Raw genomic sequence first — 24265 nt, forward strand, 5'->3', positions numbered from 1 at the left:
GTGAATTCAGGGTGTCTTTGGGTATGCGAAACTTTAATTTATTACTTTTTAAGACATTTTAAAACCAAACATGGCTGAATTTTAGGCAAACTTTTTTCTTATTCAAGCATTGCAGGTAGGTATAAAGGTAGGTAGTATTTGTGAAGTGAAGAGGTAAGTTTTTTGTTTTTTGTGGAAACATGGTTATTAAAATTAGAATTTAAAAAATTGATAAATGAAATTAGATAAAAATGATTGCGGAAATTAAGAGCCCACAATTTCAAATTTAAGAGTATTAAAATACTCTTAAGGCATAATACTTTACTAGTTGAATTTAAGGCATTTTAAAACGAACAACCTTAAAATACCCTAAATCAATCTAAAGTTTGGTCCTGGTACACCACATAAAGTTTCTCATGTCGTGTTTTATTTTCCTTGGCTGACAGCTGGAGATGACTCCAGCACAGACAGTCACACTGGCAAAGCACAACACTCTATCTCACATGCAAGTTCTCCACCCTGTGGTGGCAGAGTGTACTTGCATTACAGCTGCACACATATTTTAATTCCTAAATATTTTCAAGTTATTAAATACCAGCAAAGACAAGATACTGATGTGTATGAACAAAGAGACCACACGAGCTGTGAAGCAGTAAAGGTTTAGTATAAAAAAGGGCATCAAATATTTACAACAATCAAAAAAATTTAGCTGAATAAAAAAACAAATCTATAAAATGCAGATGTGTTTTCAACATTTGCTGCACAGATTAAGAAAGGAAAAAAATTCAATGAAATATTTCTTGACTTAAACTACAAAAACATCCACAATAAATGAAACCGAAAAGAAAAATCTATAAAATCTTGGTTAGCTGCCATTAGCGATTAGGTGGTGAAATACAGGAGTGAAAGGTGGATGACGCAAGGCTGTTATATATAATCTGCTATTTACAATGTTCAGTTTCTCTAACACACATATGCAGAACAAGAACAGTACGAAAAAAAAGTACAACGGGAGGGTCAGTGACAAAGACAAACTGATTGAGAGTGAAGACATGACGTTTACATTCAGAGGCGTCACAAAACAATCGTAGTTTCATTGATTCTGAAACACACTTATAAAGGGAACATCATGAAAAGTAGTGCTGTGATGAAAATCAGCATTTGGGGATTTTTGATGATTTTTCCTCTTTAATCTGCCCTATTGTCTTAATCTGGGTCGTGATTTATTTTATTGCTGATGACTAACTTTTAAACTAGTTTAGCATGAAGAGAATGGCAGGTAAAGTGTAGCTGTGCCTTTTGCAGTCCTCAAAGAAAGACACAGACACAGACAAACACACACACCCCAAAAAGAAAGACAAAAAGGTGCATCTTAAGTGTTAAAAACTTTAAGGGTGAATGTATTTACTTAAAGTTCAATGTGTCATTTAAAAAGTTCAATGTGTCATTTAAAAAAAAAGTGTAATGTTAGTATTTTGTGTATATGAGTTTGCATGTGTATATTTCTACAAATTAATCACCAGTACAGAACTGTGTGTGTGTGTGTGTGTGTGTGTACATTAATCTACTGGACTTGACAGTTGTCTACTTGTTGTTTCTCCACACCACTCGGGGAGCGGCATTCCCTGTTGGAGCTGTCCACAGAGGGACTCTGGAAGGGTATGGGCCCCAAAACCTGTGGATGAAGAGCAAGACGAGGAAGATCAAATGAAGAGAGGGAAAGAAAAACCCAACTAGGTAGAAGAGGAATTTGTGAATTAGATACACTTGAAGACACACAATCAATAGTGGGGGTGTGTGTTAGCCAAACAGGTTTAAGTGACTTTTTTTTCTTAACCTCTGACTTCACACCTCTACAGTCTCTAAAAATACAGCGCTGTATATCACAACTGGTTCACTTCAGCTGACCTGACACGATTAGAGGCTGACCTGGACTGATAAAAAGGTGAGAGGGGGTGCAGATATCCTGAGGACACATTAGAGGCCTGGCTACATAAAACAGAATATACACTTTGATCGTGAAAGTTGGCAGAAAATAATCACGCACTCTAAAGTTCCTTAATGACACTACGTTAATTTTTTCTTAACTTTATGATATCGATCAGAAACACTAGACTGTATTTTACCAACATTTGACAAGACATCATTAAAGTCTCCCTCCACTTTTAAATATTTTTCACACATTTATGTTTACTAAAACATGTGACATTGTCTATACTGACTTGTGTCTGCAAAGTTTGTCTTTTTACATTCCTCTACTGAAGGGGACGGTGTCTGTGATGATGACCCAGTTAGCTTACAGGCTAACAAACAACATAAACCAATAAAAGAAGTGAACTATACTCACCATTCTGATATGTTTGCTAGTTGCTGTTTTGATGAACAGATTCCTCATCTGGGTCTGACTGAGGCTTAAAAATGTGGCTGCAACTCTGTGATGCGTCCTCTAACGCCAACATTAACCGTCTTTATGCACACTGTTCTTTCACCAGTCAACGCAGAGCAAAAAGCAATGGTGTGCAGGAATCCAGATTTTCTCCATGAAGAAGAAATACTGCATCTCTTTCCTGCACTTTTTTGCATTGTTTAAGAAACTACTTATCATAGGACATTATTTTTACATACTTTATAAAGGGTTTGGAGGGGGACTTGATCGTTTCAGCTTGCTCTCTGGGTCATTTGATATTTTCGTCAGTAAAGGGGCAATGCCCATTTCAGCACAAAAACAAGACGAAACAGCAACACTAGACCACTGCAGGTGCAGACTTGAAGGAAAACAACTTAAAAGGTTTTTGGTTTAGGCCGTCAAGCCAACTGCAAGCGTGGGACATTCAGGAGGACACTCAGACTGACACACACCACAAAGCTCACATTCAGATCTGTTCATCTCTGTCCTCCTTTCTGCTCTCTGCCTGGAGTCAGACTCCACTGTTCACGACACTCTGCTTTACACCATGTAATGACTTTATTGTATTATATAGTGACATGATTCACTGCATTAAAGAGCTCGCCATTTCTGCTGACGTGAGTGTAAGTTTATTTTGTGGTGCTGGCTGTTGGGGATAGCTCAGGAGGAATACTGTACTGTGTGTGTGAGTGTGTGAGTGTGTGAGTGTGTGAGAGAGAGACAGAGATTGTTTCTGCTGCTCACCTTCCCATCAGGTGCAGATGTGGAAACAGTCTGTTTGGCAGCCAGTCGAGGACTGCAGCGCTTCACTGTGGTTCTCCTCATGATGAACGGACTGGCCTCGCCCAGAGGAATATCAGCAAAGCCTGAGTACAAATGACGACTTCAGATTTTTTTGCGCTATGGAGAATGATGATCATGCCAACTAATATTCCACGCAGTGATTCATTGTTTTTTGCGCCCGAGTCTTAACAGTTAACAAGCCTGTTCAACACACATCTGTGTCTTAAGCTCATGATGAACAGTAGTAATCTTAAAAAAAAACAACAAAAAAATGGCTCTGAGCAGTGGTTTTCAACCTTTTTGTTAATAAATCAACCCCTGAGTCAGTGACATATTTCATGGATAATTAATACTACATAAAATGCAGAGCAATAACAGAGCAAAACAACCGTTAAACAATTAACCCAAAAAGTGAACACAATAACTGCAGGAAATTTGTGTAAAACGAGTGATTTAGATGAGTTCTGAATAGATTATTTCTGCTGAATATTGCATTATAGATGACTTTTCATGATACTTTTAGGAACTTATTATATAATAGCATGTATTCAGTGTTTTTGTTTGTTTGTTTTTAAAACAATCATGCATTTCTTTCTCACTGATGCTTGGCCAGTGTTTTTTTTTAGCTCTTTAGCTGTTTGACTGTGTAAATATCTGATGCAAGACAAGGTAGTTTGATGTCCTTATCCTGTGAATTTTTTTAGTTTATATCATGAATAATAGTCCATAGCCGACTATATTGTTTTGGTTTTTTTTTTTAATATAAATTGTCTAACACCCCATAAAATCAGGGCCATGTGAGCCTCTGTGAAGCTTTAGTGATCCCTTGTGGGGGTCAGAAACCAGTAGAGTCATACAGTATTTTCAAACCCACAGAAATTATGGAAGAGCATGTTACCGGTGCCAATTCCCAGTAAATATTACATTTTCTAACCTTTCTACATTAGAAGCTAATCACACTCTCTCCCTAACATGCGAGACTGGACTGTTAAAACTATGACTCACGCTGGAATACACCTGCACAGAAAACAAACATGTTAGTGTCTTTTTTATCTCAGTGTTGTGAACTTGTGACACATTTGTGGCTACATTAGATCACAAGACATCGCGTACCTTTCTGCACCAGCTCAGGAAGTCCCTCTGGTCTGAACTCCTCGTCGTCCTCTTCAGTTCTCGGTTTGGGTGTTGTCGCTGCATTGGCCTTGATCTTCTTTGTCAGGTTGTGCAGGGCCTCCTGGGCACTGTCTTTATCACTGATGTCACGATGACCCCGTTTCGCTGACGATGACCCCAGAGGAGACCTCTGAGGTGTTGAAGGAGCCATGTTCTCAGTGTTGTCATCCAGTTTTTCTTCCAGGTGTTTGGAGGAAGACTTCCTTCCTGAGCGACGGCGACGAGTATTGTCAGTGCTGCTCGAGTGGATGTTAGCTTCGTTAGCACGTTGGCTAGCAGTGAGCTGCTCCAGCTGTGTTGTCAGTGCATCATTGGTCTCTTCCAGTTTGTGGACTTTAACCATCAGGCTGCAGTATTTATCCATGCTCTCGTCCGCTTCCCTGCTTTTCTCCTCCATGAGTTTGTTCAGTTCATCTAAGTCACTCTTCATCTCCTCCAGCTCTGCGTTTCTCTCCTCTAACTCCTTCTTCCTTCCCTCGAGAGCAGCCTCAAGTTTGTTCACCGCCTTAGTTTTTTCTTCTGCCTCCACCATCTTCTGCTGCAGGGCAGTCTTCAGGTCTTCCACTTCCTTCTCTCTTGTCTCTGCCTCCATCTTCAGCCGGTCCAGCTCAGACTGCGCCTCCTCGCTGCTCTTTGCGTTGCCTGCAACAAAAAGTGGCCTATGTTAACGAAATTATTCAGCCGCAACTTCATGTTTTTGGAGGACTATGCAGGTTGGGACATTGAAGGGTGTGATCCTAAATGGAAAAAAAGGGTGGCATATGTCCGCATTTTCAGAATTTTTAATTTCATGTCATTTTAGTAGATGGACTAATGCTATTATAGCCATTCTCTTTCAAATCAGAGCATCATATATTAAAACATAATTATTTTATTATCTGTACTTGTTATAATACTGGCCTTTGTCTGCAAGTATTCAGATCCTGGATTAATTAAGATTTATTTAAGAACACAAACTGATGTCTGTTGAATGTGTTTCCACACCTGAGCTGTTTAACATCTCTCGCTTCTCCTGCTCCAGCTGTTTGCAGGTCTTCATCCAAAGACTCATCTTACTCAGTGCAGAGTCTCTCTCTTTAGACACACGAGCAGCCTGAGATGTTAGCTCAGACACCTGAAATGGGTGGAGAGAAAGTTGTGAGATTTAGTCAGATTCAGAGATTTACACATATGCAGAGTGGTTGGACATTTGATGAGGACACATCATTTCTTAAAGCATGCCAGCGTAGTTTTATTTTACTCTTCCCTGAAAAGGTATAATCTCACTCATGTCTCATTGAAGACTGTTGTTCTAATGATTTTCTAGACTTTGAAATGATGATGATTCTCTTGTGGAAACAGCTGCTCTGACATTTTGAACCTGTTATGTTGACTTATTCTGGTATTTTGGATTCAGGATTTTCTTTATAAAGGATTAAAGATGACACAAACAAGTAAAAATGAACTGGTGATTACTACAGGCAAAATGGATTTTTTTTTGCACGTGTAGACAATTAAAACCAGTGTGCATACCTGCACATTGAGCTGTGTGGCAGACAGCTTGCATGTCTTCAACTCTCTCTCCATAGAGGCAACTGTAGACTGAAGAGTCTCTTGTTCTTCTCTGAGTTTCTCTTTCTCTTCTTCTGCTCTTTGTTTCTCTTGTTCCAGTGAAGAAAGAGCTGAAGAAAGGTTATTTTTCTCTGCTTCAATCACAGAAAGGGATGACTGCCATTCCTGCTTTTCAGCCTCTAGCTCCTGTTTCTTCTCCTTTATTGACTCCCTCTCTTCCTTTAATGAAGAAAGAGATTGTTGCATGTCATGTTTCTCCTTTTCTATCAACAAAAGGCTCGACTGAAGCTTCTCTTTCTCATCAGCTAACACCCCCCTCTCCAGCTCTAGTCTTCCTTTTTCTTGTTCTACTGATGCAAGAGTGCAATGCAGATTGTCTCTCTCTTGTTCAACTGAAACTAGGGTCAAGTGCAGTTTCTCTTTATCGTCTGCCAGCCGTCTATTCTCTTCTTCAATCTGTTCTTTCTCCGCAATAACAGACGAAATTTCTTTTTCTGAGGCCTGTCTCTGCTCAGCCTCCTTCTCCAACACTTCTCTCTCTGTCTCTTTCATTTTTATGAGTGTTTTAAGACAATTCATTTCTTCTTCCAAAGCCTCAATATTGTTCCTCAGATTATTTCTCTCTTTCTCCCACTCTTCTCCATGAGAGCGGAGCCTCTCTCCTTCTGTCTGCCACTCCTCCAGAGAAGCCTGCAGACAGGTTTTTTGTTTCTCCATCTCCACTAGCAGAGACTGCATCCTCTCTTTCTCCTCCTCTGTTTCTGCACTCTTTAGTTCAAGGCAGAACTCTCTCTGCCGAGAAGCTTCCAGCTGCGCCTGAAGGTCATCCACCTGTTTCGTTTGCTTCTCTGCTTCCTCTCTCAGTCCTTTCTCCAGCTGTTCTATTCTGTATTTCTGTCTTTCATCTTCCTCTTTTCTATCCAGCTGAGCCTTCTCCAACCCTCTCTCCAGCTCCTCCTTAGCAGCCCTCAGTTCCTCTGTCTCTCTGTTTTTTGTCTCCAGCTCTCTCTCCATGCGTTCTTTCTCAGATTTCAGGCTGTCCAGCGTGGCTGAGAGCTCTGATAGTTTCTCGCCGAGCTCTCTCTTCTCCTCTTCCACCTGAGGGTCAGGAGGTGGCGATAGTTCAAATCCGACAGCAACAGATTTTGTGAAACAAGCCAAAGAGGAAATCAAGATGGAAAGGAAAAGAGCAGAAAGAGATAAAGGGAGAAAACTGATTAAAATATTGCTTAGTTTATGACGGTAATGTTGTACCATTAGAACATAAAGAAAAAAAAACGTATCACAGACTGACAGCAAAGGGTATCAGATAGCCAAAAACAGATAAATATGAATGTACCTTTTCCCTTTCCTCCTCCAGTTCAGCTTTGGCTGTTTCAGCCTGTATAAGAGAATAAAAACTTTTTATTTAGTACAGACTGAACAAATCTTGACCCTTTATCAAAACCCAACATGTGAATTTTATCCAGGCAATATTAATCATAACATGAGGCAGACTAGAATACCTGCAGCACAGCTTCCTCAAGACTTTGCTCTGTGTCTTCCTTCTCACGCTCCAGGGCATCAATGCATTCTTGCAGTGAGTCAGACTTCCTCTGGGCAGCTAAAGAGATAAAGAGTCACATTTAGGCCAACACCTCGCAAAACTAGAGGTTATGTAACTTCAAAAGATGTTAAAGTCACCTTTAAGCAGCTCTCCCATCTTCTTTTTCTTCCTCTCGTCCGACTCAATGCGGACCTGGAGCTTTTCAATACCAGTCCTCATCTGTCGGACCTCATCCTGTGTGGAGTTCAGACGAGAGGCAATCTCTCCTTTTTCCAGTAGAGAGGACTCCAGAGACTGCGAGAGACGACACACTTCTCCCTCTAAAGCCTTGAGGAAAAACAGAAGGGAAAGATGAAGGATTAGAAACTTAACAGCATCTGAACCTTCTGAGGTTTCATCAGTCCTTGCACTCTGTACTAACAGCATGTTTAGGCTTTCTGACACACAACACTTAATTTAGTTTTTAACTGATAAGATAAAGAGCAAACTTTATGAAGATATGTTTCCTGAGGAAAGCTGACCTCAGCAAGTTATAACCCCCTCACCTGTATCTTGCCAACCATGGACTCAGTGCTCTGACTGGCCGAGGTTCGGTCTTCTTTGATCTTGTCAAGCTGCCCCATAAGCTCCTCTTTTTCTCCACTCTGTTGGGATATTGCCTGCTCCAGTGCCTTAATCTGCTCCAACAGCTTTAATGAAAGAAATTAAGAAATTAGCTCTTTATAATGTTGCTACAATACCAAAATTTTAAACCTTAAACACATGGTATGGAAAAATGATGGAGGTATGAACACTTTTGACAACCTTACTCATGCAGAAAAACAAAAACATCAGGGATTGTTTTTATTGGAAAAAAAAGAATTGTACCCTGGTCCCAGACCTTTGAACATTTCATGTACATACCTGTTGCTTCTCTGTCTTCAGTTTTTCCATGCTGTTTTGCAGAGCTTCATACTCCTTCCTCCCTGCTCTGATGTCATCCTCCAGGATGGTAATTAGGTTTCTGGTGTCACAGTTAGTCTTCTCCAGACTGTGAACTTTTTCCCTCCATTGGCCCAAAGACTGGTTCAGGTCATCTCGTTCCTCAGTGCAGGACACAAGTTCAGACCTCAGCTGGGTTGTCTGGAGAAATAAGATTTAGAATAGTTATGTCTAACTGATCAGTAATCTTAAAATAAACACAACATATTCACTAATATCTTACTGTGTTGTCAGATTTTCCAGAAGTTAAAAACTAAAATGCTTGAGCATATACATTTCTTTGATATTTTTTTTACAAAACATGCACATGAATCTAGCCCTGACACAGTCAAACATTGTATTTTGATGTTTTGGCACATCAGCTTTTGACGCTCACCTCTGTGATGAGTGTTTCTATCTGCTGCTCCATGCCTGAACAAGTCCTCCTCTGGGTCTCCAGCTCATCAGTGAGTTTGGTCCTCTCGCCCTGCAACGTTTCCAGATCGGTCTCCATGCCCAGGATGTGCTGCTCTAGGTTGGCTTTCTCTGAGCGAACTCTCTTCAGCTCACTCTCCTGCTGAAGGAATTTCTCATCCCATCCACCTACAGAAACAAGGAAAATATCAAATCAATACTAACATGCCTTAAGATAGACTAAAAGACTGCGTATTCCTTCATAAACTATGCTGTGCCATCCAGGGTCCACATTTAGCGCTCCCAAAATACCAGTAAAAATACATGTTGGTGAATAAAAGAAAGCTGCTCAAATAAGCCTACTTTACTACAAAATCCTATCATTACAAATCATAAGCTGATTCACCATGTTTTGTTTTGATTTGACTCAACAACATGAACATCAGTAACTGTTCTTTAATTGACCCTCACTGTTTATTTTGCTTGCTACACAGATCAATTGCCAGTGATGCTGTTCAGGAACCACAAGGGAGAATTTTACACTCACCCACATATTTACATTAGCATAATAAGATCCCACTGATAACTTGAGCTCAAAATTCTGTAAAACAAAATGTTGAGCTCACATGATCAGGATGGTCTCACCAGCCTACATATGTATGTCTCAGACTAAGGTTTAAAATCAGTAAATAATCTCACACTGTTGTTTTTATGCATTATGCATATGCAGTAAGATGAAATATGGAAAATATTTACCTTTGGCCATCTCCAGTCCTTCCATTAACTCCATAACATCCGACAGCTGGAATTTAGCCGTTTGCAGCTGCAGTGTTAATGTCTCCCTCTCCTCTGACAGCCGAGCCAGCTAAAAAATTAAGCACACAGTATCAGTATCAGTTATACTAAAGTGGCAGTGTAAAAATGCCATTTTTATTTATGTGGTGTTTGCCATTCTGTGATATCTTCCACCTACCTGATCAGCAATGACTTTCTTTTCATCCAAAGCAACGTTCAGCTTGTGTGCTGCACCCTGTGCCTGCTCCTCTGCTGCACAAACTTTCTTTTCTAAGTCTTGAACTTGGACTTTGAGTTCAGAGGTCAACTCCATTCTGAGTGCGAGGTCGGCCCTCAGCAGGTCAAACTCTGAGCGCAGGGCCTGGAGTTCTTGTTTTTGGATCATTTCAGTGAAGTGGTTGAGGTCATCTTGTACCTGGGACAACTCTGTCACTGATAAACAGGTTGAATATATACAAATTATTTTAAAATCACTGGTCAGATTTAGGCAAATAATTCATAGTGTGAATCAAAATTCCTCTAATTCAGCATGTAGTATCAAGCCTAGGTGCCTGGAAGTCTAAAATAGGTTGTAATACTTATCTATTCTGAGCAAAAAGTTCAAAGCTTTATTTTTTTAAGTCTTAAAAATATGGATCCCCGTAAAAAGCTGAATTACCACTGGTAGTGTAACTAGTATATTCTTTTTTTGAAGAGATTGCTGAAATCATGAGACTAAGGTGGAAGCTCAGTGTGAAACAAACTGATCTATAATGAAAAAAATACAATAATTTAAAATGCAGTCATAGGCAGCATTGAATTACTCACCAGAGGATTCGGACTGTCTGGTCTCACCAACGGAGGCTAATGGTAGAGAAAGCTCAGAGGTTTCTGATTTATTTTCAGGAACGTCTCTGGGACTGCCACTGTCCTCAGGAAGCTGCAAGAAATATAATTAAAACACACATTTTTCATTAACAAAATGCTAAACTTCTTTATGCAAAACATCCCCTTCTCGTAGAGAAATCTCAGTAACAACTATCTCATTACTGAATAATAAAGCAAGTATCTCCCAATTTAAACCCATGAAAGTTTGACTGAAGGACACATTATTTTACCTGATCTAAGGCTTGCTGTTGATGGTGGTGCTGCTGCTCCTCATTACCCGATGTTTCCTCCCTCCCCTCTGCCAGGTCATCCTGGATCGTCTCTTGCTCACTGATGTCCTCTTTTAACACCAGCTTCGTCTCACTACCAGGTTTGAGGGAGATTAGATTTATATATCACGCTATAAAGCACAACCACACAAAAGTATACAGTTGTGTATTTGTCCTTACTACAAAACTCATTGTACCTGAAGTCCTCTTCGGACTGGTGAGAAAGTTCACCCAGTTCACACACCATGGGGCACAGCTGTTCATTTACTGTAAGGGACTTAGTATTGGTGCTTGTGTCAAGTGTTGGCTCGATATCAGTCTGTCCTGCTGCTTCTGCTGGGCAAACAATTACAGATAACTCAATATTAATGTCTGCATTCATATTGAGGTAGCCGCTGTGGCTTATGAATGTAATTTATCTGGTTTTGGTTGAAACTCACCAACGATCCCTGTCTCCTCACTCTCCATATAGCAGATTTTTTCTCCTGGCTTCTGGGCTCCCTGTGATTCTGAGAGCTGCTGTATGAGGCCGTGTTGTCGGCCCACCTGCTCCAGCAGTGTGTCGTACTGCTGCTTGAACACGGTCAGCTCGCTCTGTAAGGACGCTAACTTCTGATGCAGTTCTGCCTGCTCCGCCTCAAACCGTTGGCTCCTGTAATACATTAAACATTAAATAACATTATTTAAATACCATTAAAATGATGCTATTGTAATTTAAGCTCTTAGTTGTAAACAAAACATTTAATAAAAGTACAAAAATATACATACAAACTACCAAATTCAACTACACAGTAGTGAATCATACAAACTAAAGATGGACGTACCTCTCTCTGTCCTCCTCCTCGGTCCTCTTGTCCCTCATTTCTAGCTGCTCATGAAGTGAAGCCACCTCCGCTTTGTGCCTCTCTATGCTTTCTTGTAACTGCAGCTTCTCCTCAGTGACTTGGCTCACACTTGACTGTAGTTTGATATTCTCTTCAGCCAGCTGATTACAGTTAACTTCCAGCTGAAGCTTTTCCTCACCTACCTGATTCAAGATAGCAACAGAGTCATTTTTCTCGGAGGTTATCTCACTTAGTTGAGCCTCAAGTTTGACTTTTTCCTCGTTTAACAGATTGAGAATAACATCTAGTTGGGCTTTCTCCTCGATGACCTGTCTGAGGGTTGATTCAGCTTCCTGTTTTTCTCGTGCCATTTGGTCAATGTTCAGCTTTTCTTCAGTTAACAGCTGAATGTTGGTCTGCAGTCGCTTGATCTCCTCAGAAAGCTCGTCTAGACTGGCTTCCAGCTGTTTCTTCGCTGCATTTACTTGAATCATCTCACTTTCCAGTTGCTCTTTGTCCTCTGTTAACTGCTTCAGCGTAGACTCGAGGTTGTTTTTCTCTTGTTTCAAGTGGTTAAGATCATTGTCTTTGTCCACGATTATCTGCTTGAGAGTTTTCTCTAACTTGACATTTTCTTCTGTGGTCTGGCTGAGTTTAGACTCTAAAGTAGCAATATTCTCCTCCAGCTGTTTTTGATTAACAGCCTCCTCTTCCAGACGAGTTATTTCACAGCTCCTCTCCATCAGCTCCTCCTGAGCTGTGACATACTGTGTCTCCAGCACAGAGTTCTGAGATTGAACCTCCTCTAACCGCGACTCCAAGACAGAGACCTGAAAAAGTTACAGTTTAGACTAAATCCAATTAGGGATGTTTTTTCTTCAGCACAGAGCAACAACTGTCCCCACGAAATAAAAAATACATTTTCCCAGTTTAAATCCTGTGTCCCTGTGTTAATAAACTGATCATTTATCTCTTGCTATATGCTGAATACAAGCCAAAAATTCCCTATCGGGATATTTTTTCATCACAATCTCTTCCTTTAGAACAGTTTCAAATATATAATGACAAATCCTGCAACTCAGGGGCATTTACAAAAGCTCCTACTTACAGCAGATTCTGCTGTAGCTCCGTATCACACTTAACATTTAGCCTGCACACTTTTTGGTGGTCCAATTAAAAGTGTAGGATTTTATTCAAATCCCTCTTGTAACAGTCTCAAATACATGTTTTTTTCACTGAGAAATACATCCCAGTACAGAAGCTATAGGCGCTGTAACTTCCATTTCACAGGGATTTTAAAGATGATGCCCATTTTTAAACAATTAAATAAATCAGGAGTTATGAGACACATTCAAATTCATTGACTTTGGTAGACTTTTTTGTGAGAAGGGAGCTCTACCTGGGTTTTGCTGTCCTCCAGCTTGGCCTCCATGTCAGACATCTGTGTTCGGTTGTGAGCCAGCTGAGCTTCCAATGACTCAATGGTTCCCTTCAGCTCCTCCACCTGACTGTCAAAAGAGTTCATGGCTGTCTCGTTGTCCTCCAGGTCCATTTGCAGCATCTCAAGCTGCACCTGAATGACATGAAAAATAAAATTATTAAAAAAAAACTCACTTCTGATCTGCCAATTTGTTATAATACTCCAGGCAAGACTAACATACAGTGCCTACTGTATGAATGAAGATTGCGGACACGTAAGACCAAAAACATAACCAATCAGTAACTAACCTTGATTTTGTTCATGGCAACCACCTTCTCCTTAAGAAGATTTGACGTTTTGGTCTGCTCTGCCTCTGCTTCATTGAGCTTCTCTTTCAGACTCTTTATCGTGTTGTCTCTCTCTTCTAAGCCTTGTGAAGCAGCCGTCAGTGTCGTTTTCATGGTCCTGATCGCTTCCCGTTTAGAACTGGATTCCGTTTTAGCAGCAGTTGCTGATTTCTTGGCGGCTTCAAGCTTCTCTTTGAGGATCTTCTCTTTGTTGAGGAAGCTTTCAACCTCCAAAGCATGATTCTCTGACTCTCTGCTCATCTTCTCTGTGAGCTCTTTGAGTTCTTTCTCCATATTTAAGATCAGATCAAGTTTCTCTGTCAGGGTGTTCTCCAAGTTGGACTTGATTTCATTAGTGGAGGAGAGAGTCTTCTCAAGAGCATCTAGATGCTCTTTACGGTCAGCAAGGGACTGGTTGGCCACATCCAGTTCATTCTGCAAGACTGGAAGCTTCTCTGCTACAAATTTGCTTGCAGCCAGCTCTTCTTCTAAGGAAGATATCTGCTCCAGAAGTAGGTTGATCTTCTCACTGTGAGCCTGCTGGAGGTCCTTTATATGAAATAGATTAACGTTTATTTACTGTTAACACAGCACATTGTATATATGAAAAAAACACTGCTAAACAGAGTACATTTTTAAAGTAAAATAATTTACCTCAGCCCTTTTGTTCATCTCTTGAACAGTAATTTCCAACTCAGAGTTTTGTTTCTCCAAAGACAAAATCTGAACTTCTGCCTCACTAAGTTGCTTCTCCTTCTCTTCTGTGTCACTTTGCAGATCCTTCAGCTCCTCCTCTAATTCCTTGAACTCTTCTGATTTCCTCTCATGCATCTTTTTGAGTTCTTCTTCACTGTCTGACAGCGTCTTAATTTGTCTCTGCAGCTCAGCTCCCAGTTGCTCCTGCATCTTCAGGAACTGATCCGTGGAACTGACCTGAAACATGAAGTGAAGAATGAACTATGGTTAAGACAAAAGCAAGAAATAATACCCAACATAATGTAAACGTACAGAGCAGATCACTGAGGTCAGTAGAATAGATTTAATCTATCATGTCTTAAATTATAGGCTCAGTCATAATACTCGTCTGCTTCTTCTTAAAGTGCAAGATATAATGTTGGGTAAATATGAACTAATGTTTAATAGAAGATACTTTGATCATAATGTACTTATTGGTCACACAATTATTTTGTACCTTACAGTATATTGTAATCCATTACAACATCATAAATAAACACAACTGCAAAAATGCCCATAATGTTTAATTAACTCCAAAACAAATGACATAATTTCTAAAGAAAATACTAGTTAATATAAAAATAATGAGTGACTGGTAATTTGTTTGAAAGTGTTTCTGTTGTATTCCAGTAAAACAGACCTGGTTTTTGGTGAGCAGCAGCTCTTGCTGAGTCTCCTCCAGCTGCAGTTTGAGCTGCTCATTTTCGTCAGCCTTTGCTGAAACCCTCTCCTCACACTGCTTCAGCAGAGCAGCCTTCTCCTCTGCCAACCTGGAGATTAGACACAGAAACAGAGTATGCATGTCAAAAGCAAGCTACAGTTAATGTCTCCCAAAGGTAACAATGAAGACACAGTATTTATATCATACTTGTATCATAAGACTCAGCCATCCGAAAGTTTTTTTTATTGTGACTGAATCATCCTCTTAAACCCTACAATGTCATGTTGCACAGTCAGTACGTTTACATGAAGTTTAGTTGAAATACAGTTATAGTTTGATCAGGCCATTTCATCAGACTACTGTTCTTGTTCCAGTATAAAAGCACCGGTTGTGAGTTTACCGCTGCCTCCATTAGCTGTTGTGGAAGGTAAAGAGGAGCAAATATTCAAATATAATAGACACTAAGGTATCTTTTGCTGCAGCCCCGTCCCCAGCAGTACATTGCTTAGCTTCTGTGCCAGTGTTGTGGGACTGTACTTTATCAGAGGAAAGGTTTTTTTTTTTTTTAAAAAGTGCCTTACTTGTTTTGCACCCCCACCCCCCCACCCACCCATAAATAACGAACAGTCCCTATCCCTAACCACTGAAGGAGGCTGGCGTGGCGACTAGGAATACACGCAGAACGCAGAGTCCAATTAAAGTCTGAAGAGGTGTTTACATGACAGAATAGCTCGACTTCCAATCAAATTATATTATTAGTTTGACTTAAGAAATTCGGTTTTGATGTATTTTTAAAGTTCCATTTTAGTTAGACTAACACAATAATTCGACTTTTTCTAGCATCATATAAATGCACTGAGTGACTCAGGGAAGAATCAATACCTTTTAGACACAGTCTCAGCAAAAACTAAACTTTATAAAGCTTGTGAAGGTAGGATTTATTGCAGCACTGTTTTATTTGAAAAAGAGTTCATTCAAATTATTAATTAACCATCAACTAATAAAACTCCCACCTGGCAGTTTGCTCCTCTTGCTGAGTTGTAGCCTGAACCAGGCTCTCCCTCAGCTGGCTGATCTCTGCTTGGCCCAATTCGACCAGCTGGTCTTTAGAGCGAACCAGGTCGCAGGCTGCCTGGTGCTCCTCCTGCAGCTCTGTGTTGGTCCTCTCAGCCTGCTCTGCTCGAGCTATTTCCTTTTGCAACCGCAACTCCAGAGCTTTGACCTATTCAGATAAAGTAAGCATTAGGCCAAACGAAAAATATATTTAAACAATGCATACAGATTGTAATGCTTGACATCCAGTCAGAGTTTAAAAAATACTGGGTATCATGTGCTGTTACCAAGACCAAAATCTGAATAAGGATACAGCGTAATTCACCGATGCAGAGAATCAGTTTATCATCTAATTTCATTACAAAACAAGAAGGAGGGGCGCCATGTTTTTCAATAAATACATTTTACATTTTAGATGTGCGAACAACAATACAATAAATCACCTGTAGTTCAAGCTGAGCCACTTGCACAGCCACATTCTCCAGGTCTTTGATGTGCTTCTGTCCGGCCTCGGAGAATTTAGACTGGAGCTCATTATACTGATGCTCCCTCTCCTCCAACTCTGTGCTCTTGTTGAGGAGTTCTCCCTTCAAGGCATCTATGTGAGCAGACAGACTGGCCTTGTCTCCTTCCACACTCATGAGCTGCTTCTACAATAGAGAGCAGAAATGTATTCAGTCCACTGAATCTCCAGGGCAAAGGCTAATTAATGGCAATAACACAACACATCCAAAATGCACTGAGCAACACAGGTTAAAAGTTTTTACATTCAACAGACCTCATAGACTTTGTTATGATTTTCTGTGCTATTAAGGTCTTTCAAACTTTGTTACTGTAGCTGCCATAAGTGGCAGTTATATATATTTGAGTTGAATTTTAATAATGAATCAAGTGAATCAATATTTGAGTTGGATCCAATCATGATTTGTGTGTCTTTTATCAAATAATGCTGTGTGTAAGATGAATTATAAAAGTGTCTCTGGAAGGACAGGAACACCGAAACGTATAAATTCCCTTGTTAGAGGCGTTCCCCTCCCCTTTCCTTTACAGCTGAAGTCATTACCTGCAAGGTAATGGAGGCTAAGTGGTGAAATCACTACTGAAAATAAATTGTGAAGATGCTCAACACCTTTCTGTTCTCCTCTTAAAGTTAATGAGGCCATTGCGGTACAGTTTTATTTTGTTTGTCAAGCTTATTATTTATTCTAATAGAGATAGCGACATTTGTAATGAATTTTCAGTGAGACATTTGTACTGATTATTTATATTTTGATTTTGTGTGTGTTTTTAGTTCTCACGGCATGATTGACAACATGTGTGACCGCATGTTTGTATAATAAAAGCCTGTAAACAAGAGAAACGCCTTGTGTCTGTGGTTAAACTGGAGGGGAGCAACTACGGTTATTAAAGATGACTCATTTGTGAATTCAAAGCAACACTTCGCAGGTTTTGGGGTGCACAGCTGAACAAATCAGTTCTTTCAATACATGCACTTCTGTGCTGAACATGACAAGTACCCAAGTGTGCAGTAGAATAATTTATCAATCTGGAAAAAACTGTGTGGTATATCTTTTCAATTCCATAATTTAAGTGAGTATACTAGGAACTATAGCACCTTACCTTAACTTCATCATTAGCCTCATTCAGGGAGGCAAGACTTTTCTCCAAGTTGATAATTTTGTCAGTGAAGTCTTTCTGCATGGCCTCAGTTTCATTAATCAAGGTCTCCTTTTCGTTTTTCCACTCCAGCAGAGCCTGATGTTCTTGTCTCAGTTCCTTACTCTCAGTCTGACTCACACTGAGACTGGATTTCAGCTCTTGGCACTCCTTCTCCATCACCGTCAACCTGTTAGTCAGCTTCTCTGTCTCTTGCTTCTGTTTCTGCAGTTCACTCTGAGATCTACAGTGCGATGAGTACATTTACAATGACTGAGGAGCATCTTAAATATCATAGTACAGTTTGCTTTTTGCGCATTACAAAGTGTGACTAACTTTTGTTCTTTTTCTACAGTAAAACTACGTTTACCTGTCATTTTTGGTCTCTGCATCAGAAAGCATCTTCTTTAAGTTTTCCAGATCCCGGGACGAAGCCTGAGTCTGCTGCTCCAGTTTGGACTGCAGTCTCTTCAGCTCCTCCGTCTGTCCTTCGGATTTTGCTTAGGAGCAAAAAAGACAAGTTAAAAAGCTATATTATCTCAGATAATTCTCTGAAGTAACTGTTGCCTTCGCATCTCTTTCAAGTAATATACCTTTGAGGTCATCTAGTAACCCCTGGGTGCGTTTGAGGCTCTGGTCTGCGCTTTTCTTCTCTTCCTCCAGCTGATTAAGACGCCTGCTGCTCTGGTCCAACTGGACAGTCACACTATTCTTCTCTCTCTGAAGCTCCTAGAGGGAAGAAATGTGGAGAAAACATGAGTGGCAACAGAAGGCTGTAAAAGGTAGCTGGGAAGACTACGAGACAAAAAAAAGGTTGCAGGAAATGCAAAGTGATGGAAATAAGGGAAGACCTGTTCATAGTGCTGAGATACATACATATTAAAACCTTTACATTTTGGGAATTGTGTTCGGGAATTTGATTTAGGTATACTAAACTGCTGTTTACTAACATGTCTACTGCCAGTAGACATGTTAGTTAGTCATCAATTCACAATAACATTAAATGGATATTCTACTGAAAGCACCACACCTCCATTTTCTTGCGGAGGTCCTGCTCTTTGGTCTGGGTGGCCTGGAGGCTCTGCTCTGACCTTAGCAGTTTCTGTTTCTGCTCCTCCACCTCCTTCTCCATCTGACTCTTCTGGAAGCACATCTAGAAAATAAGAGGAGCAGGGAGGAGTAAAGATGAGAAGGCAGCAGAACATTTAAGAAAGAAAATCTGAGAGGTGTAATACAAATATCATGTACCCTAAATTTTTTAATAGTCAGAAGATGATGTGAAAGGGATTAAGTTGCAACTGAATTTCATTTCAGCGTTAAAATATTTCAGTAATTCTGATATGATAGATACAATTCACCATTTTCCACATTGCTGGCAGCTGGCATGTTTTGCATATAAACAGAAATAGTTAATACTGCAACAGTCAGTCTCTTGGAGGTTAAGTACAGGGCAGGAGTGAAGCAACAGAAACATGGGAAATGCATCAGTCTACAACATCGTGAACTGTTTTCCACTCAGCCTAAACTGAGCTTAATCGTCTTCTTTTCTCACAGCCAACATCAAAATAAATATGTCTGTGTATAATGAGAGTAACAGTATCTTTAAGGTAGCCAATTAAATTAGTTACACAACATAATTACTAGAAGCTTATGTGCCAGCCTCAGAGACGGTTCAATGACTTCGAGGTTATCAAAGTTGACGGCTGTGGGAAGAAAGAGGGAATCAAGGTAGATGAAGAAAGATCAGACTGGAAATGTTACAAAGTTACCTTCTCCATGTCAGCCTGCAGCATGTTGTGGTCTTTTTTGGACTGCTGGATCTCTTGAGTAAGTTTGGTTCTGGTCTGGTCCAGCTGCTGTTCCAAAGCCTTGTGAGAAGTTTGCAGCTGGGCTAGCTCCTACACAAAACGTAACAAAGACAAACCTTTTTTGACCAAAAGTCTAAAAAGTATTTGTATTTATAACATTGAGTAAAACCTAAAACATTAAGGTCTAACTATGTTATGTGTCGAGATCTTTGCACCTTTTGACTGTCTCTCTCTTGGTCCTTGAGTTTCTGCTCCAGGGCTCGTTTGCAGCTCTCAGCGTTGTGCCTCTGACAGCTCATCTCCTCTGAGACTTGTTTCAGTTTCTGCTCAACTGATGAACACTTACAACAATAAGCAGAGTCTTTGTTAGTCATTTACAGGTTTGCTTGAGTTTTTACCCATCTCACCTACTATAAACTCAGTAATCAAGGAGAAATAGAACAGAAATAGTAAATATCTTATATTACTAGAGTATCTATGTACTGATCATGGAAGCCTACCTTAGCCACAACCTGCTGGTGTTTGTCTGTGGCCTGATTCAGCTCGTGGCTGGTCTTGGCTAGGTCTCTGTCCCGTTCTGTCAGCTCTTTCCGGGCCTGGTTCAGTTGGGTTTGTAGTTCCTGCAGCTTGGAGGCCTGGCTACGAATTTCCTTCTCCTGAGTGGACAGATTCCTCTCCAGCTCTGACACACGGCCACGCAGCTCTGATGAAGACAGAGAAAAAAATGTAAGTCCTGCTGCTGGACAGAATCTGGTTATTGAACTCAAAAGCAGCTAACTACATTTTTTAGAGGTAGAATATGTACAATATGATAGGCTCCCTAATATTTCACAGAAAAATAATACCAAAAACTATGCAAGCTATTATTCCAAAACAAATTATAAACAGTCCACCTTGGTTAATGGTCTTCAGCTGATCCATCTGTTGGGAGGATCCACAGGGACTTTGCACTGCTCTGTTTGAGCTCATCCGCTGGCTGGTTTTAATAGGCGTCTCCTCATGGGCGTCCCACAGGGATGCACCGCGCCTCTTCAGAGGCGTTTCAATTGCATCCTGAGACTGACGGCTGTGTGCCTGATCCTGCTGTTGCCATGGGAATATTGAAGACCCAGCTTGGCGGGCAGCAATGTCCTTGTGACTTACACTGACTGAGGACTGATTCAACATCTAGAAGAGAAGAGAGGAGAGGAGAGGAGAGGAGAGGAGAGGAGAGGAGAGGAGAGGAGAGGAGAGGAGAGGAGAGGAGAGGAGAGGAGAGGAGAGGAGAGGAGAGGAGAGGAGAGGAGAGGAGAGGAGAGGAGAGGAGAGGAGAGGAGAGGAGAGGAGAGGAGAGGAGAGGAGAGGAGAGGAGAGGAGAGGAGAGGAGAGGAGAGGAGAGGAGAGGAGAGGAGAGAAGAGGAGAGAAGAGAAGAGAAGAGAAGAGAAGAGAAGAGAAGAGAAGAGAAGAGTTAACATCACCAAATATAAAAAAAGCAAACAGACAATAAGTATTTTATGCAATGTACTCACTTTGACCTGCAGGACTTTGAGTTCAGTCTCCAGCCTTTTTCTTTCTTCCACTTCCTGGTTGTATTTCTCCTGAAGCTCATCTAGCCTGTTATCTTTGGAATACAAATACAGACATCATGTTAGGGAAAACAGACAAAGTCACCCAGATCCACAGAGGTTTGCATTGCTGGCTCATATAAAAAGACCACAAGTAGATGAGCAGGAACAATATAGCAAACATATGCATTAGTACCAGCCTGAGAGGTAAACATAAAACTGGATAAAGGGGGGGAAAGAAGAAAAACCTAGTAACATGAAATACATACAGCAGTAACTTGAGACAGGATAAAAACAAACTGATATACCCTGCTGTCGGTGGACTGGGACCTGAGCCGGGGTAGCAAAAGTTTTCTGTGGAGTATTGTAGGGTTGAAGCTCAGAGGAGGAGGATGACAAGGAAGAAGAGCCAGCAGGCTGTGATCGATCCAGTTCATTTTTGTACCTGAGCAGATGGAAAGTATTAACAGTGATTTTGGATTCATGATTTCAGTGCTTTCCATCAGATCAGACAGTTTATATCCATTTACATTAAGCATGACTTACTCAGTACTTGGCAAAGCAACAAATTACAGGAGCTACATTGTTTTTCACCCTCTTTCACAATGAAAATGCATGTCAGCAGACACTGAACTCACTTCTTGAGCTCCTGCTCCAGCCGCTCTATTGTCTTCCTGCAGGAATTAAGCTGACCTTCCAGGTAGCTCACCTAAGAAGAGGAATAGGAAATAGTTGAGTTATTTCTTTCTATACATTGTTGTATTGTTGGCTTCAAGTACATCTGACAAAATATGAATATTGACTGTTAAACATCACTGATCTGATATCTTTGTTCCCTAGCAGTAGATGAATTTCAAACTAAAAAGCAATAAACTGCAGCAGATATTTATTTTTCTCTAACATAAGTAACTGACCTGTTGCTCTTTGACTCCAAGGTCATGGACGGCCTTCTGACGAGCTTTCTCCAAAGCTTCACAAGACTCTACTAAAGACTGGTTCTCTCTTTTCAAAGCAGAGGTCTCATTACGTTCACTCTCCGCCTGGAGAAACATGGGAAAAAATAGATGGATTCATATCTTTTCTTGTGTCTGTGTATTTTTTTCAGTCAATTCACTCATTTCTCTCGAACACTGACTTTTTGTTTCTGTTTTTGCAGGGCAGCCTCTAAAGAGTCCAGCTGAAACTGTTTCTGGTTCCTGTCCTTCTTCAGTTTGTCCAGCTGGACTTCCATCTCCTGGATTTTCTGCAGGGCCTTCCCTGGAAGTCCATCCTTCCACTCCTCCACCGCCCAGCTCATGGTTTAAAACCTGAATGAACAGACATTCATTATTTAAAGGAGACAAACAATACAATGTTAGTTATCTGCAACATGCTGTAGCAGCTCATTAATGACACCAATATGTCTAATAAGAAACGTTAGATTAAGTGTTGTATGTAATACCTGATAACCACAAATACTTTTGTCCCAGGAACACAACAAATGGCAGAGTTTGGAAGTAAATCACATGATAACAACTAACTAACAATCAGTTAATCGTGAAATTTAATTGAGTGCTTGATATGCAATTCTGTCAAATTATGTGCTGAATGTTGCCGATCTGAGCTTTGACTGAGGAAAAACACATTTGGTATTGTGGTGTATTATGCTCCGTTTCTTAAGGTTCTTATTTCGGTTAAGCAAGGAGGCCTCGAGGTCAAAGGTCTAGGGATGGTTAGGCCTGGAAGCCAAGTGTGCAGAATACTGGCACCAGGCTAAAAGTAACATGGACTGAGGCTCCTTTCATAAAAGGACATATATGTGGGGTCTTGTGATTGATCACAGCAGGTGAGAAGTTGCTTTACTGACAAATGTATTGATGCCTGTACCTATATAAGAGACTTGCATGAGCTGTAAGATAGAGAGATTCACATTGGTCCTAAATCCTCTCCCAGGCAGACCATGGTGCCTGGTGGATGCTGAACTTTGTTGTAATAAATTGATTATTATGCAACCAAGTCAGTGTCTGCGGAGATTTCTTCATCTTCCACACATCATTGCTACTTAAGAAACAACTACAGTATTGCTTGAAATAAGCAAGGTCTTGTTTGTCTAGTCTTGTCTTTGTTTTTTTCAAATAAGAATGCTCGAACATTAATCTTACTCATAAGTAATAAGTGTTTACAATTTGCAACCCCATCTTCTACCTACTGTTAGCTAGATGCTATATTTTTAACATTTCTGTGGGCCAGTGCTTATGTGCATGTATTTTATATTTGCTATACATTGTTTTTCTACTTTGTTATGGTAGTCCTTGTTGCATGCTTCGCACCTGCACTCCTTAAACTTTGCATTACAAATTCTGCACAATTTCCCTCGGGATAAAAGATAGATCTGTCCTTATCTTATCTTATTAACAATAACAAGAAAATGGCAACACCTGGAGTTGATGCATGACACTTTGTTCGTAAAGAGACGTTAACGTACACAGTAACGTAAACGTAAACTTTGAGACTAAGTTAATCAGTGATGGAAATTAATTTTTTTGTCCACCTGCCACTGTGGCTGGTGGACTCCAAAATCTTGGAGCAATTTAATACCTTAGCTTATTTTGGCTGGTGATGAGGCAAATATTACAGCCACTCTCCAATCCTAAAATGCTAACGTTAGCTGACGTTAACGTTATCGATATTGGTTAATATTACAACATAGCGGTATCTTTAACCAGCAGGATAAACCAACCATTGTGAATAAAGCAAAGAAAATTTTGATTTAGTGTTAACTTGAAAAGGAAAGTAAACGTTGCGTTTGCAGCAATAGTTTTTGTTCGACTAACGTTAGCTGCTTTAACGTTACGGGACTGGTCATAGTTTTAACGAACGTGAAGTTTAAATGCTACGATTATCTCAACCAATTAACGGCTGGGGATTTCAAATGTGTTGTGAAAGGACACACGCAATAACGTTAATTTGCACTCTAATAATTCGCTACAAAAATTAAGACTGAGGATAGCTAAACTTACTTTGGGCGCGATGCTCCTTTATCCCCCTTTGACTGTTTGGGTTGTTCTCGTTGAAAAATTCAAACTGCACGCGAGTCACTCAGCTACACGTCCATTGGTTAGTTCAAGTGACGTCAGCATGGATGTATTGTGAGCAGTCGTATAACTTCTTCTTCAATGCCTGTTTTTTTGGCAGCATTCAATACCAGCTTTTGAGTGCATACCGCCACCCACCGTACTGGTGTCTACAAGACATGTATAAAATATATATGAACATAGAGTAAAATACAATGTTAAAAAAAATCATACAACGCACGTTATCGGTGTACCGCTGTCTGTTTCGCAGCGCCTCCATGTGCTGGGACTTTTTAAGTACTTACAATAAACAGGCAAATAAGATGTCCTCCGCAGGTGGACATCATTTAAAAATCCATTCTCCTACTCATTGCCTCCCTGCACTAAAGGATGAGGTAAGAGTGCCAACTTTATGCTGG

At 40.4% G+C, this 24265-nt stretch overlaps 1 protein-coding gene across 2 annotated transcripts; it reads right to left on the reverse strand.

The window, feature by feature from the left end:
- Positions 1-624: 624 nt before the first annotated feature.
- Positions 625-23855, reverse strand: cenpf (centromere protein F). Of its 2 annotated transcripts, none has more exons than XM_042497132.1 (38): positions 23793-23855; positions 21929-22100; positions 21708-21833; positions 21432-21502; positions 21102-21238; positions 20758-20849; positions 20142-20415; positions 19749-19951; positions 19464-19589; positions 19210-19338; positions 18471-18593; positions 18034-18169; positions 17811-17940; positions 17405-17684; positions 16228-16434; positions 15745-15953; positions 14711-14840; positions 13990-14268; positions 13297-13884; positions 12968-13141; positions 11569-12398; positions 11185-11396; positions 10942-11077; positions 10706-10838; positions 10416-10527; positions 9787-10040; positions 9570-9678; positions 8797-9002; positions 8343-8561; positions 7985-8128; positions 7577-7766; positions 7399-7496; positions 7233-7274; positions 5855-6991; positions 5327-5456; positions 4283-4984; positions 3131-3252; positions 625-1654 (listed from the first exon to the last, which is right to left on the reverse strand). In XM_042497132.1, exons 2-38 carry the CDS (start codon positions 22088-22090, stop codon positions 1544-1546), a joined length of 8463 nt encoding a protein of 2820 aa, XP_042353066.1. In that variant the 5' UTR covers positions 22091-22100; positions 23793-23855; the 3' UTR covers positions 625-1543. The 2 variants fall into 2 exon arrangements, with proteins under 2 accessions (XP_042353066.1, XP_042352989.1); XM_042497055.1 differs by having other exon boundaries at positions 10942-11080.
- Between the last annotated feature and the right edge of the window lie 410 nt (positions 23856-24265).

Source organism: Plectropomus leopardus, chromosome 1 (genome assembly GCF_008729295.1).
Source record: "Plectropomus leopardus isolate mb chromosome 1, YSFRI_Pleo_2.0, whole genome shotgun sequence".
NCBI classification, from domain to species: Eukaryota; Metazoa; Chordata; class Actinopteri; order Perciformes; family Serranidae; genus Plectropomus; species Plectropomus leopardus.

Coding starts and splice junctions, on each gene's coding strand:
- cenpf (XM_042497055.1), bottom strand. CDS start 22,090: ATGAGCTGGGCGGTGGAGGAGTGGAAGGATGGACTTCCAGGGAAGGCC. Junction 18,170..18,470: donor ACCTCCGCAAGAAAATGGAG/GTGTGGTGCTTT, acceptor TCTTCCCTCTAG/GAGCTTCAGAGAGAGAAGAA. Junction 5,457..5,854: donor CCACACAGCTCAATGTGCAG/GTATGCACACTG, acceptor CACCCATTTCAG/GTGTCTGAGCTAACATCTCA.